Source organism: Corylus avellana, chromosome ca6 (assembly GCF_901000735.1).
Source record: "Corylus avellana chromosome ca6, CavTom2PMs-1.0".
NCBI lineage: Eukaryota > Viridiplantae > Streptophyta > Magnoliopsida > Fagales > Betulaceae > Corylus > Corylus avellana.
In genome coordinates, this window is record NC_081546.1 from 9,485,720 (window position 1) to 9,505,037 (window position 19,318).

The 19,318-nt window shown below is 37.9% G+C and overlaps 1 protein-coding gene across 1 annotated transcript in view; it reads left to right on the plus strand.

Moving 5' to 3' along the window:
- The first annotated feature begins 14,732 nt into the window (after positions 1–14,732).
- LOC132185139 (uncharacterized) overlaps positions 14,733–19,318 on the plus strand; it is a 7,993-nt gene continuing 3,407 nt past the window's right edge. Inside the window, exons 1-4 of the mRNA XM_059598953.1 lie at positions 14,733–14,821; positions 15,013–15,084; positions 15,181–15,257; positions 15,343–15,598. Of these exons, the coding sequence (XP_059454936.1) occupies positions 15,013–15,084; positions 15,181–15,257; positions 15,343–15,598 (405 nt within the window). The 5' untranslated portion in view covers positions 14,733–14,821. The remainder of the gene's footprint in view (positions 14,822–15,012; positions 15,085–15,180; positions 15,258–15,342; positions 15,599–19,318) is intronic.

Here is a 19,318-nt window from a genome sequence, read left to right on the forward strand (position 1 = left end):
AAGTCTGAGATTGAGTTATTCTAAAGAGCTCCATCTATAGTTTTGACTAGTTAGTTTAGAGAATAGAGTGACTAGAACTTCTCCAGGTCAAGATAGTTGAATGATCACCACCAACCAAGAGAAAAGAAGAATCATTACAAAAGCATAGTTTGAACCATGTTGATTATGCATAAAAAATAAAAATAAAAATAAAAATTGAGAAGACACTTGAATATCATCAAAACTGGGGTAACAAAATCACCCTAGCATGTTCTGTCAAGGTTCATCCAAAAAAAAAAAAAAAAGGGTAAAAAAACCAAGTCGATGCTTTTACTTAGTTAGGATATCCTATTGCTATTTCATATCAGCACATGCCAGAACAGTGACAACACAAACCATTAACTACTTTCAAAAAAATATATATATACCAACCCTCAATACTCGAAAAATATCTAATCAGTGAATTAATCAACCAACCAACACTATTCTTTTTTTAAGTAATTTAATAACCTATAAACATAATTTCAACCTCGCAAGGGAATTTACAAGTCCAAGTTCATTTCCAATTACAAATAGGTCATAGATAATATTTAAGAGTAATCAAGCATATTCAATCAAACCAAAAAGCTCCCAACACTTCTCTCCAGTCCTTTAAGAGGCATTAGTTTAAGTCATATAGGTACCAAATTACCAAAATATGAAAAATTGCCCATTTCATAGATGCTTTCCACTAGAAGCTAATCCGTTCAATCATACCTAAATACATCACAAACAATGTGTATAACACAACCACAACCAGAATCAAGCATAACAATTAACAAGAAATGAGACAAGATTAAATCATGGGAATCATACCTAACATGTGCAATTTCAACAGAACATTGAGAAGAAAATATACTACAAGTCTACAATGTGAAAATAAAACAAAATAAAAGATTCAAAGAAAACAAGATTCAAAGAAATTCACAAACAAATTTTTTTTTTTTAAATCCTTGGGGGTGCCACGGCACCCCCAAGGTACCACGTGGCTCCGCCACTACTTATAATATCTTCCTTTACTACTCTCCAACAATGCTGAAATAGAGCCATAGTGAACCCATCCTGACAAGAAGCCTCATCCTATTCCATGTACCTCAAAAAGCTCTAACCACCTCCTTTTCAAATGACCACTCTAACCACACCCTCTCCTCTCTCAATTGAATTAGGCAGGAAACCCTCCACACAGGTCTTCAATCTATTGTTTCTTTAAAAAGGCTCTTCTGAAAATCGAACTATCTGATCCTTCACCACTACTTTCTTTAGTAAAAAGATCACCATCAACTTTGAAATACCCAATAAAATAAACTCTTTAATAGAAATTCACAAGCCAATGGAAAAATCATGTGACATGATCTCCTTTAAGCAAGTCACCCTCATTTTTAGCCACCAACCCAACCCCTCCATCAAGATGCCATTTCCAACTTAGATTTAAGTTCTTCCCTTCTAGTTTGTTCCTCTTTAAGACAAATTTACAGCCTCCTTTAAATCCAAACATTGAGTGTCACCAACACCCTTCCCTTTCCAGTTTCTACATTCCAAAAGGCCACTGTATTCTATTTTCTTGAATCTTCTTAAAAGGCCTTTGGCTTCTAGCCAACACAAAACTAGGCAAGCCCTAAATGGAGAAACTCATCCACCATTTATGCACTTTCCCAAAAAAAATCTTTCACATTAAGCCACATATTTACACCTCAATGTTCCCATTTTTCTCTCAAACTCGGATAAACAATCAAATAGGAAATGGTTAAAGATAAGACTTGGGAGTAACAATTGCAAAGAGATTTCAAAATATTCCTTTTTATAAGTGAGTTTGCAAAATATTCCTAGCACTCTAGAGAAGCTAAACTTCAAGAAATTGACTATTTGAGTACTGAGAGGCATTTAAGGTTTTCAAGCATTTAGGAGAAACTCATACCGGAGAGAGGTATGCCGGAGAGAGATCGAGCTACCGGAGAGAGTTGAGTGTGCCGGAGAGAGTTGAGTGCGCCAAAGAGAGAGAGGTGCCCTGGAAAGAGAGCTGCAGGAGAGAGAGAAACGTTTGCCGGAGAGAGAGAGAGAGAGAGAGAGTGAGAGTGAGAGAGTGATGAGGGAGGTCTGAAAAATACGGTGATGAGCTATTTGGGTCGGAAAAAAAAAAAAAGGTCTGAAAATTTAAAAAATCGCGCCAACAGATGGCGCCAAGTTTTTATGCGCACTCAATAGCGGCGACCTTAGTCGCCGCTAATGAGCTCAAATATATATATATATATTAAATTATACTTTCAATTTTTTAATTTTTATTTATTTAGGGTTTTTTTTAAAAAAAAAAATTCTCTTGTAATATGTTTTTATTATTATAATATTAACTAAAAATTTCCGTTTAATAAATTTTTATGATAAAGATCATTAAGTTGATATTTATTTTATAATTAATTACAAAATAATACAAAATCCAAAAATAATATAAGATCAATATAACTAAGGCACTAAGATAATATAAAAAGCTTACAGTTCAATTGAATATTCGATTGAACCTTCAATTGTATCCAGTTTGATCTATCAATTGATTATATCACAATCAATCAAACTAATTCACTAGGATCGATCAGATGTTTGATCGAACATTTAATCATATCATGATCAATCGAACTAATTCATTAGGATCGATCGGATGTTTAATCGATCATTTGATCCTATCACGATCAATGGAACTAATTCATTAGGATCGATCAGAGGTTTGATCGATCATTTGATCATATCACGATCAATCGAACTAATTCACCTGGATCGATCGGATGTTTGATCAATCTTGATCGATCGATCATTTGATCCTATCACGATCAATCGAACTAATTCACCTAGATCGATCGGATGTTTGATCGATCTTGATCGATCGATCATTTGATTCTATCACAATCAATCGAACTAATTCATCTGGATCGATCGGATATTTGATCGATCGATCATTTCATCCTATCACGATCAATCTAACTAATTCATTAGGAGCGATCGGATGTTTGATCGATAATTTGATCCTATCACGATCAATTGAATTAATTCAGTAGGATCGATCGGACATTTGATTCTATCACGATCAATCGAACTAATTCATTAGGATTAATCAGATGTTTGATCGAACATCTGATCTTATCACGATCAATCGAACTAATTCATTAGGATTAATCGGATGTTCGATCAATCATTTGTTCCTATCACAATCAATCAAACTAATTCACCAGGATCGATCGGATGTTCGATCGATCATTTGATCCTATCACGATCAATGGAACTAATTCATTTGGATCGATTAGATGTTCGATCGATCATTTGATCCTATCACGATCAATCGAACTAATTCACTAAGATCGATCGGTTGTTCAATCAAACATTTAAATAAGAATAACAAATAGAAAACTTCAATAATAATATAGAAAAAATAATAATAATAATAAATAAATATTTAGTAGGAGAATTTGTTTCCTTTAAAAGAAAAAAATAAATATTTATTTCTTATATAAAATAAGAATAGAAAATAGAAAAAATTCACCAATAATTAATATCGGAGGTGAATTTTTGGGATTTTTTTTTTTTTTTTTCAGGAGTAAATAGCTATTTATCTTAATTAGCGGCGACTCTAGGGTCGCCGCTAATAAGTTTTTAATTATTTTTTATCATTTCATTAGCGGCGACACCAAAGTCGCCGCTAATGATCACTCATTAGCGGCGACTCTCAAAAGTGGCCGTTGTTGATATTCATTAGAGGCGACCATGGGGTCGCCGCTAATAAGTTTTTAATTATTTTTTATCACGTCATTAGCAGCGACCCCAAAGTCGCCGCTAATAATCACTCATTAGCGGCGACCCTCAAAAGTGGCCGTTGTTGATAGTTTTTAATTATTTTTCCAATGTCAACAGCGGCCAGCTTAAAGTCGCCGCTAATGACCATCATTAGCGGCAACTATTGGGTTGCCGCTGATTTAATCTTATTAGCGGCGATCCTAGTCGCCGCTATTTAGGTTTAATAGCGGTGACACCGTTGAGTCGCCGCAAATGATGTTTAATAGTGGCGACTATTCTATTATTGTTGCTGCTAAATAATTGTTTTTTTGGTTTTAAGCGGCAACTATTAGCGGCGACGAGAAAGTCGCCGCTAATGATGGGTCATTAGCGGCAACTGAAAAAAGTCGCCGATACTGACCCATCAATAGCGGCGACTTTGGGGTCGCCGCTATTGGTTTGGTCGCTAAAGACCATATTGCTTGTAGTGCGTGGGCAACCTGAGGTCAGACTCGGTTGGGCTGCTAGTGTAATGGATGGTAGCATACGATAGTTGGGGCACCGACATTGCATTACAGGTCCTTGGGGACAGTGCCTCGTGTAGACCATACTATTGAATTATTACTAATTCTCATGATTATAGCATGTAATATATATATATAGCATTCATGGATAACTGGCATACCTAAAATGTTACATACTTTACCAAACGGATTTCATCACTAATGGCGTGGGTATTGTGTGTATTATTTCTCAATTTTATTTTCCATCTCCATTATGCATAACAAGGTTTTGCTAGGGTAGAGGAACAAGTCTTCAGACAAAATAATGGCGGTGGCCCAGGACTTGAACCAGGTCATGTTTTAGGACATGGACCGGGTATGGCTGAAGTCCATGTGGGGTGATGAAGTGACCATACGGGCATAAATGATAAAAATCCTCATTATGTTGGCTCTACTTAAGATTAGGCGTTGATTTTGTTTTCTCAATCCCAGCTATCTTTTGGCCTGTAATATGTATATTTTGACGATGGGTCTATTGACCAATACACCTTGAAGATTTATCTATGTGATGGTATTTATCTTTACTCTGGTAATTATACTTGTGGTATTTAGATATTACTTTATATTCATGTAGTTTAAAGTCTTCTGTTATATTCTCTCGTTTAAGAGAGATTAAGATCCCTGAGTCTTGTCTCGTAAGGGATGTAGGAGACGAACCATGAAGTCAATTACCAGTTAATTGATTTCCACAGGGTGTTACACTCCACCAAATTAATTAGACAATTAGATGAATGAGATGACCCAAAATTTCTAAAGTAAGTAGTTGAAGCATCCATACTTAGGGTTTCCACATTTTTTTCCCTTAATTTCTTGTTGGTTTGTTAAAATATCTTTGCATGAATTGAATTCTTGTTCCTCACTGGTGGTTATAATTTTTTGAGGATTAAGTTTATTTAAACAGAGACTTGTTTTTTGACACCAAACATAAGTAGAATAGTTATGATAGGCTAGTAATTTAAGAATTTATAATTTCTTTAAAATGGTAAGAAATTCTTATCTAAAAAAACTAACTTGATTAAAAAAACCTACCATTGCAACATATATTTTCCTTTTAGGCATTATCCAAATTTTTGGATTAAACGCCCTTTTCTAGTCAAAAGATATATATATATATATATATATATATATATCTGTGTGTGTGTGTGTGTGTGTTTGGTAAAGATGTGGAAGAGTGAGGAGGAAAAATAATAAAAACATAAGGGGAGAGAGAGAGAGAGAGATTGCTATATTCTATTAAAAATGAGAAATGATATTTAGTAGACTCTTATACTACGGTCATACAACTATGATGATGTGACATTAAAAATCAACATTTGAATCAACAAGAACTTGTAGAAATAAAAATCAATGACTGATATTCGCTGCCACATCATCATAGTTGTATGGCCGTAGTATGAGAGTCTACTAAATAGCATTACTCAATAGGGATAGAAAAGGGCAAGGGTGAAGAAGGAAATGCTAGGTATTATTTTGGTTCTAGGTAAATATTATTATTTAAAAAAAGTAAAAAAGAAAGTGACCATTATTTTTAATACCCGATTTTTAGAAAATATTATTAATTTAGGAGTAGAAGAATACTCGAAGAACACCTAGCATTTCCCGGGAAAAAATATACACAAAAGCTAACGCAACTGGATTGAAAAATTTGTTTGCAAATGATTGAGAGATTTATTCCATCATTGAAAAATTGTTCAAAATTGTCCCTACTCTAACCCAATAGGATTAAAAAATAGAGAAGGAAAAAAATGTCTTGTATTAAATAAGTATATTATGAGGTAAAACTCCTTACGCTTTTCTTCTTTTTATTTCGTGGAAAATGACTGGAAAGCCACGCACCCCCCTGCAGACGTGTCAATCTCCCTAAGGCCAGTATTGCAACATCGATCTGGACACCATCCTAGTACATTTCCCTACCCCCACAAAACGCGGTTTAAATCCAGCGGCCAGCGGCCAACGCCCACGCCCGCGCACGCCACGAGCCCATCCCCATCACCCTCTCCTGCGTAATTTGCAGCTAGCGCGCAGAGAGCAGACCATGAGCACCGAGGCGCGAGATGAGGTGCTCAAGGGCAAGGAGGAAGTGAGCCGGTTGTTGCAGTCCCACCTCGAGAAGAAGTGCCCAAGTGGGCCAGGCTGGTGCTCTGGTTCATGGCCGAGCTGTGTCATAAGCTGTGAAGATGATGCTGAGCTGGATGATGATGTGCTGAGATGGCAGGGTGTGAAGATAATTCCACGTGCAGTAACTTCCAGAGAAGAGTAGTAGTTAAGTCTGTTAGATGTTAGAAGGAAGTTGTAAGACAGTTAGGAGGTTGTAAGCTTGTAAGAGAATTATAAGTAGTTCTCTCTTCATTTTGTAAGGTTAGCTTTTGATGGTTGTAAGTTCATTCTGAACTTGGAGGTAGAGCATCCTTGAAATGTTCATGGAGGTTAAGCAATCCTCGAAATTGCTTGTTCAATAAAGATCTTCCCAATTCTTTCTCTCTTCCATTCTTTTACTTTCTTTCTCTCTTATTACAAGCTCAATTACAGTGTACTCATCATCAGCACTGTAACAAGTGGTATCAAAGCCCTTGATCCATTTGGTTCGTATATTTTCTTTTCTTTTCTCTTCCTTCGTTACATAAAAAAAAAAAAAAAAATAGTGTTACAATGGCAGAGGATACACTCTGGGAGCAGGGCCGGCAGTTAAAAGAAGTCCAAAGTGAAGTTTTGGAGCTAAGGAAGGATATGAAGGATATTCCTGAGATGAAAACGACATTGAATAAGTTGATGGGAATGATGACATCAATCTTGGCCAAGGACAAACAGCAAGAGAAGCAGCCTATTCACCAGAATGTGGAGGGGGATGCTACAGTTTCTGGTTGTGGGGTTGCTCAACAGTGGGGAAAAGGTGCTGATGAGATTCACACTAAGGCTATTAGGTTGGAATTCCCAACTTTCAATGGTGACGACCCAGATTCATGGTGTTATAGAGCCGAGCAATTCTTTGAATTTTATGATATTCAAGAAAGGCAGAAGTTGAGGATTACTGCATTCCACATGGAAGGTAAGGCCTTATCATGGTTTCAAGCCTTAAGAAATACTAATAATCTGTCTAGTTGGAATGATTTTTTGATTGCTATTCAAGTTAGATTCGGGAAGGGGGCATATGATGATCCTATGGAGACCCTATTTAAATTGAAACAAGTTGGCTCTTTAGATGAATATAAAACTCAGTTTGAAATATTGGCAAATAGAGTCTTACTGTTGATTGATTCTCACAAACTGAGTATGTTCTTGGGGGGTTTGAGAGATGACATTCGATTGCCTGTGAGAATGTTTAATCCCAAGACCTTGAATGATGCTTATGCCTTGGCACGAATTCAGGAGGAATGTCTTGCAACTAACAGCAGATCAGGGAAACCTGTTTGGAGAAATCAAGGAGTGGGAAATGAGAGTAGTTATGCAGCCAATAAGGGTGGAAATTCAGTTGGGACTAGAATGTAGTTTTATAATGCACCAAGGCAAAATCAGGGGGGTTTTGGAGGTACCAATCAGACCAAAGGGTTTGTTAATGATACTCCTAAGGCAATAGTTCCAGTTCAGAAAATTTCTCCTGCCCAAATGGATGAGAGGAGGAAAAAAGGTTTATGTTACTCATGTGATGATAAATGGAGTAGAGGTCATGTATGTGCTATGCCTAAGCTATTCTTAATTGAAGAAGTGGAAGGGCTGAAAAGGGTTATGGAGATGACTACTCCTGACCAAGAAGAGGAGGATCCAGGGAAATTTTTTTTGGATACAGAACCTGAGATATCTCTCAATGCTATTACAGGAACTCCAAATCCCAAAACAATGAGAATTATGGGAGTTTTGAAAGGGCAGCAGGTGATTATTCTCATTGATTCAGGGAGTACTCACAATTTTGTGGATTCACAGTTAGCTGAAAGACTAGGAATTGTGAGCTCCAATAGGGATGCTATTATGGTGAAGGTGGCTAATGGTCAAACAGTTAGAAGTCCAGGGAGAAGTTCAGACTTGTGTCTTAAAATTCAAGGGACAAACTTTAAGGTGGATTTGTATATTCTACCATTAGCAGGGTGTGATGTGGTTTTAGGCATACAGTGGTTGAGATTGTTGGGTCCAATTTTATGGGACTTTGGCCATTTAACTATGGAGTTTCAGTTGGGTGAAGTGAATTGCTGTTTGAAGGGTTTGCAGCAAGGTCCTCCCTTAACTTTTGTGGATGGGAAGTCTAAAAAGTGGTTGAAGAAAAACAGCAAAGGAATTATGCTACAGCTTATCAATGATGAAGGACATAAAGAGCAGCAAGTTCAAAAGAAGGAAGAGGGTTTGTTCAGTGATATTCTTGAAGAATTTAAGGATGTTTTTCAAGTTCCTACTGAGCTTCCACCAGCTAGATCACATGACCATGCTATTACTTTGAAAGAAGGGGAGCAACCTGTTTCAGTCAGGCCTTACAGGTATCCATTTTTTCAGAAGGAGGAGATTCAGAAGATTGTAAAAGGCTTGCTGAAATCTGGTGTAATTCGACATAGCACCAGTCCCTTCTCTGCTTCAGTAATTTTGGTGAGGAAAGCTGATGGAACATGGAGGATGTGCATGGATTACAGAGCTCTCAACAAGGTAACTATTAAAGATAGTTTTCCAATTCCGGTTGTAGATGAATTGTTGGATGAGCTGTTTGGATCTACAATTTTTTCCAAATTGGATTTGATCTCTGGTTATCACCAGATCAGAGTAGTGGAAAAGGATATTCCTAAAACTGCTTTTAGGACACATGAGGGTCATTATGAGTTTCTGGTTATGTCTTTTGGTTTAACTAATGCTCCTTCTACCTTCCAAAGCCTAATGAATCATATTTTCCAACCTTATCTCCGGAAGTTTATCTTGGTATTTTTTGATGACATTCTCATCTTTAGTAAGGATGAAAACACTCACAGACAACATTTATACATGGCTTTAGACATTTTGAGGAGACACAAGTTATTTGCCAAGATGTCAAAGTGTAAATTTGGATGTGCAAGGGTGGATTATTTGGGCCATATTGTCTCTGCAGATGGGGTAACAGCTGATCCAGGAAAAATTCAAGCTATGGTTGAGTGGCCTTTTCCAACCAACATAAAAGCTTTGAGAGGCTTCTTGGGTTTGACAGGTTACTATAAAAGGTTTATCAAGGGATATGGATCTATTGCTGCTCCATTAACTGTCATGTTGAAAAAGAATGCATTTACTTGGGATGAGGTTGCCAAGGGGGCTTTTCAAAGCTTAAAGACTGCACTAACTCATGCTCCTGTTTTAGCATTGCCCAACTTTGCTCAACCCTTTGTTATAGAATGTGATGCAAGTGGAGTAGGGATAGGAGCAGTTTTAATGCAGCACAATAAGGCCATAGCTTATTTAAGCAGAGCATTGAAGGGGAGAGCTCTTCTTATGTCCACTTATGAGAAGGAGCTCCTGGCTTTGGTGACTGCAATTCAGAAGTGGAGACCTTACTTGTTGGGACAAAGCTTTGTAGTCAGAACAGATCAACAAAGTTTGAAATTCTTGCTGGAACAGAAGGTTGGAACTCCTTTCCAACAGAAATGGATAACCAAGTTGCTTGGGTATGATTTTACAGTAGAATTTAAAAAGGGCACTGAAAATAGAGTGGCAGATGCTCTCTCTAGGAAAGAAGGGTGGACAGAAGGGGTCTCCATTGCTCTTTTATCAATACCTACTTCAGATTGGGTGGCTAGGTTGAAAACTCATTATAAAGATGATTCACTTATGCAGAAGCTTGTTACTAACTGGTTGACTAATAAGTTGAATGCTGAGAAGTATGCTTACAGAGAGGGTTTGATGTTTTATAAAAACAGACTCTGTATTGGGGAGGATCCAATCATTAAGGCTCAAGTCTTATCTTTTGTTCATAGTGATCCTATTGCAGGGCATTATGGGTTTGAGAGAACAATGCAGAGAGCCAAAAGGGTTTTCTTTTGGAAGGGAATGAAAAAAGACCTTAAACAATTCATTAGGGAGTGTGAGGTCTGTCAGAAGAATAAGCATGAGAACACCTCTCCTGCTGGGTTGCTGCAGCCACTTCCAATTCCACTTCAGATTTGGTCTGATATTTCCATGGATTTTGTGGAAGGTTTGCCCCTCTCCAATGGACATTCTGTAGTTTTGGTAGTAGTGGACAGGTTGTCTAAGTATTACTCATTTCACTTCTTTAGCTCATCCTTATACTGCATCTAAAGTTGCTCAATTGTTTGTGAGTCACATTGTTAAGCTCCATGGTATGCCCACTTCTATTGTGTCTGATAGGGATCCCACTTTTACAAGTGTGTTTTGGAAAGAGCTGTTTAGAATGCAGGGAACCACACTTAAGATGAGTACAAGTTATCATCCACAAACGGATGGACAGACTGAGATTGTGAATAAGAGTCTGGAAAATTATCTAAGGTGCTTTGCTCAAGATAGGCCTAAGCAGTGGATAACTTGGTTACCTTGGGCTGAGTATTGGTATAACACTTCTTGGCAAGCATCCATCAAGATGACCCCCTTTGAGGCTGTTTATGGGAGACTACCTCCTAGGTTACTAACCTATGTGCCAGGTACTACTCAAGTGGCAGCCGTGGATGAGATTTTGAAGTCTAAAGAGGAAATTCTAGCCCTTTTGCAGCATAATCTTCAGCATGCTCAACATCGAATGAAGAAATATGCTGATTTAAGGAGGTCAGAAAGGACTTTAAATATTGGACAGCAGGTGTATCTCAGGTTGTAGCCTTACAGACAGGGATCCTTGAGTACTCGAAGGGGCTTAAAATTATCTCCTAGATTTTATGGGCCCTTCTCAGTGATTAAGAAAGTGGGGGAAGTAGCTTATGAACTGAGTTTGCCTTCCAATGCTAAGATACATCCTGTATTTCATGTTTCCCAGCTCAAACCTAAGTTAGGGAGCCGTAATATTGCTATTCCTACACTACCTCCTGTGAATGGAGATGGAATTATTCAGCCTGAACCATTGGCTGTGTTGGCCAGAAGGTCTAGAGCTAAAGACAATCATGCAATCACTAAAGTTCTCATCAGGTGGGCAGGGTAATCTCCTGAGGATGCCACTTGGGAGGAATTTCAAGCTTTGAAAAGGGCTTATCCACACCTTGTGGGCAAGGTGTTTTGAAATGGGAGAGTATTGTCACAAGCTGTGAAGATGATGCTGAGCTGGATGATGATGTGCTGAGATGGCAGGGTGTGAAGATAATTCCACGTGCAGTAACTTCCAGAGAAGAGTAGTAGTTAAGTCTGTTAGATGTTAGAAGGAAGTTGTAAGACAGTTAGGAGGTTGTAAGCTTGTAAGAGAATTATAAGTAGTTCTCTCTTCATTTTGTAAGGTTAGCTTTTGATGGTTGTAAGTTCATTCTGAACTTGGAGGTAGAGCATCCTTGAAATGTTTATGGAGGTTAAGCAATCCTCGAAATTGCTTGTTCAATAAAGATCTTCCCAATTCTTTCTCTTTTCCATTCTTTTACTTTCTTTCTCTCTTATTACAAGCTTAATTACAGTGCACTCATCATCAGCACTATAACAAGCTGGCCCTCATTGGCGCCGATATTTCCTGGGTCATGATACAATGCAAATTCTTTCAACTTTGGTCATAGAGTTGCAGCACAGCTTCCAAATTAGCAATGGAGTTCCTGTTCTTTATTTTGGCAGCAACCGCTTCCTTGTTCTCCCTTATCCACTTGAAATCTATCGCTGCTTTCCAGTCACTGAGGTTTCACAGCTTGATCACCAAAAACACACAATCCAGAAAGCACAATCCAAAGCGCAGTCGAAAATACAGATCTTAGCCATTCATTGAGGGCATAAAAAACACAATTGTACCAACGTTTGACCGTTCGATCAAGCACCAGGAAAACAAGACAGAAGTGCCTGTGCACCCGCCCTATATAAAGGGGCACGACCTCCCGTTGTCCTCACACTTGTTCAGAGCTTCTCCTAAACATACACTAAACACATATTAAACAAGATTAATACACACACAAAAAAAAAAAAAAAAAAAAAAGATGAAGAAGAAGAAGCTTTATTCATATGGTTTACCTCTCTTGAAGGTAGAAACCTTAAACCTCCAAGAAATATTGCCTTATCCTCTCTCTCTCTCTCTCTCCTCTAGGGTTCCCTTGTTGAATGGGGAGCAAAAATGGAGCTAAGGGTCATCAACAACCCTTAGATAGACTCTCTCCCATGAGTCCATGCTGAGATGACATGCATTTTCTTATTTTGATGCAGAATGCACCAATTAATCGTTTAAAGCACCTATCGATCATTCTGCTCATTCGATACCAGTCAATTGTTAAAGGGGCATTGATCAATTGTTATGGTTTGAGAAGCATTGATCAATCGTTTAAAAACACCGATTGATCGTTCTGCACATAATCTTTCCAAGTATGCAAAAATCCAACTTTTCTTATAATTTGGGACTTTTGACAAATAAAAACACTGTTAATCCTAATCTTAGAGCAGGTTGTTACATTCCTCCATTCTTATAAGAATTTCATTCTCGAAATTTTAAAATCCAAAAGATAATTACAAATTTGGAAAATTAACAATACCATGGAGTCAATTACCAGTTAATTGATTTCCACGGAGCATTACACTCCACCATATTAATTAGACAATTAGATGAATGAGATCACCCACAATTTCTAAAGTAAGTATTTGAAGCATCCATACTTAGGGTTTCCATACTTTTTTCTCCTTAATTTCTTGTTCGTTTTTCTTTGCAGGAATTGAATTCTTGTTCCTCTGTGGCTATAATTTTTTGAGGATTAACTTGATTAAAAAAACTACGATTGTGACGTATATTTTCCATTTTGGCATTACCCAAATCTTTGGATTACACGTGCTTTCTAGTCCGAGGCTATATGTTTGGTAAAGAAGGGAATGCTAGGTGTTCTTTTCGTCCTAAGTGAATATTATTTAAAAAAAAAAAAAAAACAAAAAACAAAAAACAAAGTGACGCTTATTTTTCTCAACCGATTCTTAAAAATTAATATCTACGTAGGACTAGAAGAATACCCAGAAAACACCTAGCATTTCTCGTGAAAAATATCACAAAAGCTAACGCAATTGGATTGAAAAATTTATTTGAAAATGATTAAGAGATTTATTCCATCATTGAAAAATTGTTCAAAATTGTCCCTGCTCTAACCTATGGAATGACCAATTCTAGAATTAATTACTCCGCCCAAGAGGATTAAAAAACATAGAGAAGGAAAAAATGTCTTCTATTAAGTATGTATATTTATGTAATAAAACTCCTTACGCTTTTCTCTTCAACGCAAACCGTCTTAATTGGCAACCTTTTTTTTTTTTTTTTTTTTTTTTTAACACTTTTGTGCCAAAAATACATAGGGCATGTCATTCTTTGGGCACATTTCATTTTAATTTATGTGTTTTATTTTTGGCACTAATTTGGATGTGTTAAGACATAGTATTGGATTATCCAACCTTTTTTTTGTTCATGTTGTTTGCTTAAAACAAATAAATAAAATTTATAGCATTTGGTTTTAGTCAGAAACCCTTGTAGAATATTATCTGAATGCACGCATAAAGAACAATTGGCACAAAAATTACATTTGGTTGGGACACTTGGAATGCAGGCTCACCCTCGATTTTATTTCGTGGAAAATGACTGGAGCCACGCACCCCGCCGCAGACGTGTCAATCTCCCTATGGCCACCAACCGGAGTATTGCAACATCGATCTGGACACCGTCCTAGTACATTTCCTACCCCCGCAAAACGCGGTATAAATCCAGCGCCCACGCCCGCGCACGCCACGAGCCCATCCCCATCACTCTCTCCTGCGTAATTTGCAGCTAGCGCGCAGAGAGCAAACCATGAGCGCCGAGGCGCGAGAAGAGGTGCTCAACGGCGAGGAGGAAGCGAGCCGGTTGTTGCAGTCCCACCTCGAGAAGAAGTGCCCAAGTGGGCCAGGCTGGTGCTCTGGTTCATGGCCGAGCTGGCCCTCATTGGCGCCGATATTTCCTGGGTCATGATCCAATGCAAATTCTTTCAACTTTGGTCATAGAGTTGCAGCACAGCTTCCAAATTAGCAATGGAGTTCCTGTTCTTTATGTTGGCAGCAACCGCTTCCTTGTTCTCCCTTATCCACTTGAAATCTATCGCTGCTTTCCACTCACTGAGGTTTCGCAGCTTGATCACCAAAAACACACAATCCAGAAAGCACAATCCAAAGCGCAGTCGAAAATACAGATCTTAGCCGTTCATTGAGGGCATAAAAAACACAATTGTACCAACGTTTGACCGTTCGATCGAGTACCAGGAAAACAAGACAGAAGTGCCTGTGCACCGGCCCTATATAAAGGGGCACGACCTCCCGTTGTCCTCGCACTTGTTCAGAGCTTCTCCTTTCTCTTTCGATTCTCAGCCAAAATCTTTTGCAGCTTTTTCATCACACAGACGCAACTTCACTTGGAGGTAAAGCAAACGTGTCTCTTTCTCTCGCCGTTTCCTCTGCTTTTTGTTTTGTTCTGTTCTTCGTCTCTTCAAATTTCCAAGAATTGCTTGCCTGATTTGATTTGATTTGCTGCTTGGAGTTTTAGGGTTTACATTGTTCGTAATTGATTTAGTTGTAAAAGATTGTAAGTTTGAGCGCTTTAATTTTACAGATGGCCCGTACAAAGCAGACTGCCCGCAAGTCCCACGGTGGCAAGGCTCCTAGGAAACAGCTTGCTACCAAGGTTTGTTTGAATGTAACTTTTGGGTTTGGGGTTTCCTACCTGTTTGGTTGTTCCTTTGTTTTCTGAATAAAGTGTTTGTTATGAATTTTGTTTCAGGCTGCCCGCAAATCAGCCCCAACTACGGGAGGGGTGAAGAAGCCCCACAGATACCGCCCTGGAACTGTTGCTCTTCGGTAAGTTATCTCTCCATCATTTTATGGGTGACAATGAATTTAAGGTTTCGTCGAGTGTGCTAATTATATATGAATCATGATGCAGAGAAATCCGCAAGTACCAGAAGAGTACGGATCTTCTGATCAGGAAGCTGCCATTCCAGAGGCTGGTCCGTGAGATTGCTCAGAATTTTAAGACCGACCTGCGGTTCCAGAGCCATGCGGTGCTGGCATTGCAGGAGGCGGCTGAGGCGTACCTGGTTGGTTTATTCGAAGACACTAACCTCTGTGCCATCCATGCCAAGCGCGTCACCATCATGACCAAGGACATTCAACTTGCTAGGAGGATCAGGTGCGAGAGGGCTTAGGGCTTAGGAGGAGAGGCTTTATCACCATCATTCTACTACTAGGGTTTTATCATTTTGTTCACCAGTACACTGTTTGGTTGGTAGGTTGCTTTTGTTTCCAAGGGATTTAAGTTTCAATGACTCCATGAATCCTTTCTGATGATTTTATCTCGTTCAATGATTTTGTTTTCCCACGTATGTTTTTTTATTTTTTATTTTGATTAACGTACCCTTCAAACTATCACCCATTATAATGTACGTTAAATTATCATTGTTTGACCTCATAACGCTTTCAACTATAACTAATTGGTAATTAACAGGACAACTTGTAGAGTAAGATAGCAATTACTAGCTCATCACCTCACAATAAAAATAATCAAAGCAACATTATGTTGTTTGGCAAACAACAACACATAAATCAATCAAGGCAACCTATTGATCGGTCTGCTCATTGCGGTACCAATCAATCATTAAGATGCATCGATCGGTTTTAGGGTTTGAGAAGCATTGATCAATCGTTCAATGACACCTATTGATCATTCTGCACATAATCTTCCCAAGTATCCAAAAAATCCTATTTTTCATGTACTTTGGGTCTTAGAACTAAATCCTAAGAGTCCTAACGTACTTAAGCCAAATCAAAACACTATTAATCCTAACCTCATCATCCGTCGCCACAAAAGATCTCAAGCTTCCTTGAACAAGTGCGCGCTGGTAACAAGTACACATATTATGCTTCACTTCAAATGATGCCTCTTCAATTCCGTGGTTGCACTTGCACCACAATACCTTGACTGTGGGGATCCTTTTGGTGTGCAATATTTGCTCCTTGTGGTCCATGATCCATACGAGTACTTTCTCGTAGGTCAATCATTCTTGAATATTCAAAAGCTCGTGCTTGATAACATAGTCTTGATTGGCAATATATTTCCTCAACATCGATATATTGAAGACATCGTGCATGCCTGATAGGTCTGGCAGCGAAGCAACCTGATAATTTTTTTTTTTAATTAAAATTATTGTTTTTTTTAAATATTAATTATTGTTTTTTTTTTAATTTATAAGGGTATTTTTGTCTTATTAAGAAATATATATATGGACATTTTTATCTTTTTGCTAGCTTTGAGAGTCATCGACAATGTTTTGAAAGTTTGGTGGACATCGTGCAATTAAAAATTTAGAAAGAATACTGTCAATTAGATGATAGTTTGAGGAGTAATGCATGGACTTTACCCAAATATTTAAAAGATATCAAATCTATATATAAGGTTCGTATGGTTACTAAACAACTTCTTTTGGATTTCTTCCGTTAGATTGTGTTCATTAGCCAGGTATGTCACTAGAATATCGAATACAAAAAAATGGGTAATGACTCTCTAAAGAGAACCTCAATAATGTCTACTAGCTCAAGGGCCATCTCATAAACCAATCTAGTTTCTTTTCTAAGCAATCCAATCTAGATATGTCATCCATTGACATCTTCCTATTTTAGCCCCCCAAGCGCCATCCTCTAAAGAACACCCATCTGTAAAACAATGATATTTTATAGGTGAAAATAGATAAGTACAAGTCCAGAACTTAATAAATTAACTCATAGGAAATATGTCATCTTGCAATGAACTTATCCGTTTATTAAAAAGTTAATAAATCATATGCAACATTATGCAATGAGGTTCATGTCAAATGACAAGAGAAAAAAATCATATGTTTATTTGTTATGATATCACATGTGTAATAATTAAACTCAATATGATTTATTTGTACCTTTGACCCTCTTACAATGATGTTTGCGCTTTCCGTAATACCCCTGATGCAATATTAGTACCCCGATGAGCTACATAGTATGCTACTGCTAGTGGCCCGAACAAGTTCGACCTCGAGTGATCTACATCACTAATGATGTCGTAAGGTCTCACCACCATTCATACAAGGTTGCATTGTAACGCCCCCAAGATCATTTACAACATAAATAACTCTCAAATAATCTATCTAACTAGTTAATTATGGGTCAAAATCATGTAATAATAAGCCCATAATTGTCATTCAAATATGAAAGTTATGTCATATGATGCAATTAATCATTGTATTCTACATGTATACACTTATAAAACTCACATGAAGCAACATTCTATTCGAAGCACTCCATTTACCCAAAAGATATAATTTACAATATTTGCAAAGTATTTCATGTGAGTAATAAGCATATATATTTGATAAATATAAAATAGGATAACGTAAAATAGTGACAACAAAACAACAAATATACATGTGAGCTTAATTCACAGTGGTCATAAAAAGGTTTTCTTGGTAATCGTTTTAGAAGTTACCAATTCCAATGTCTGCGAAAGATTATATTATTAGTCACACGTCTAGGCTAAAACATACCTAACAATCCTAACATTAAACTCTTAGACATTATGCCAGTTGACTGTTTGATTGTTGTTGACAATGAGCGATTGGTCCTCAAGTCAATCTATCACTCTCTAGGCAAAAACTCCTCAAATCCGAAAAAGTCATACTTTTAGCTCAACTAACAAATTCCGAGTAAAACTTTTTCAACAAACTATTTGACTTGCCGAAACACGCTCGCTCTCTTTCAGCTTGAGCTCCCTCTTCCTCTCCTGATGGAAAGGAAACCCTAACACTCTTGTCTTCTGATCCTTTACTGTATCCCCCTTTTTTCCCCCTCTTTCACCCTCACTTCTTTTCTCATCTACTCCCATATATTCTCTACTCTCTTTAGCCTTCACCAATGACAAGAACCTCAACCCTCAAGAAGCACTTCAGGCTCTTATTAAAGAAACTAAAGCATTAGGTTGGGATAATCCTTAACAACTAGACGATCTAGCTGATGTTCCTCCCAATGAAAAGGCCTTTGCTCTCAAAGGTAAGTTCCTATCTCTGAAGCCTCTCAACACTCAACTTGTTAGTTCTACTCTGGCTATTGTTTGAAACTTTGCAGCCCCTCTGTCTTTGGAGGTTTTGGTGTCAAATAAGTTCCTTTTCACAATTCCTCTTCAAGGCCACTTTGGATCCAGGTTCATAATCTTCCCCATCAAAATATGACCACACGGAATGCCATTAGAATTGCAAGGGATTGGGTCGTCTACTGGAATTAGAAAATGATGATGTCTCTGGGTTGATTTGCTGTCAATATCTACATCTCAAAGTAGAAGTTAACACTTCTCTTCCTCTTGTTCCTGGATTCAACATTCCTCGCACAGGTAAGAAGCCTCTTTGGTCAGTTTTAAATATAAAAGATTGGCGGATTATTACACTACTTGTGGTCTCATTGGTCACAAAAAAGGTACTTGTTTAGAAACTCCCACTCCTTTTACTAAAGAATAGTATGCCATCCCTTTTAGAGCAATTTCCAATACCAGTCCTAGAATGGTCTCTATGACTAATCAAGAAGATTCATAATCTGGAGTCTCATCTAGGGGAATGTCTAGGGCTCCTTTTGTTACCTTTGTGGATACTTCTCCTGGAGGATCAAGCTCCAACGACATGTAGATTGTCCCTTGCACTACCCAGTTGCTCCAACATGTGGCAGCAGATCCCATGGACCTTTCCGTTTCTCCCTTGCCTACATCTCCAGCTCTACACGTGGCTGTGATACAATCTTCCAAGCCCACTCTTGTCCAGCAATCCTCCATGTCGCATCCTCACTGGAAGTCACCAACACATCTCTCAAATTTTCAGATTATGGATACAGGTAATCCTAAACAAATCCCA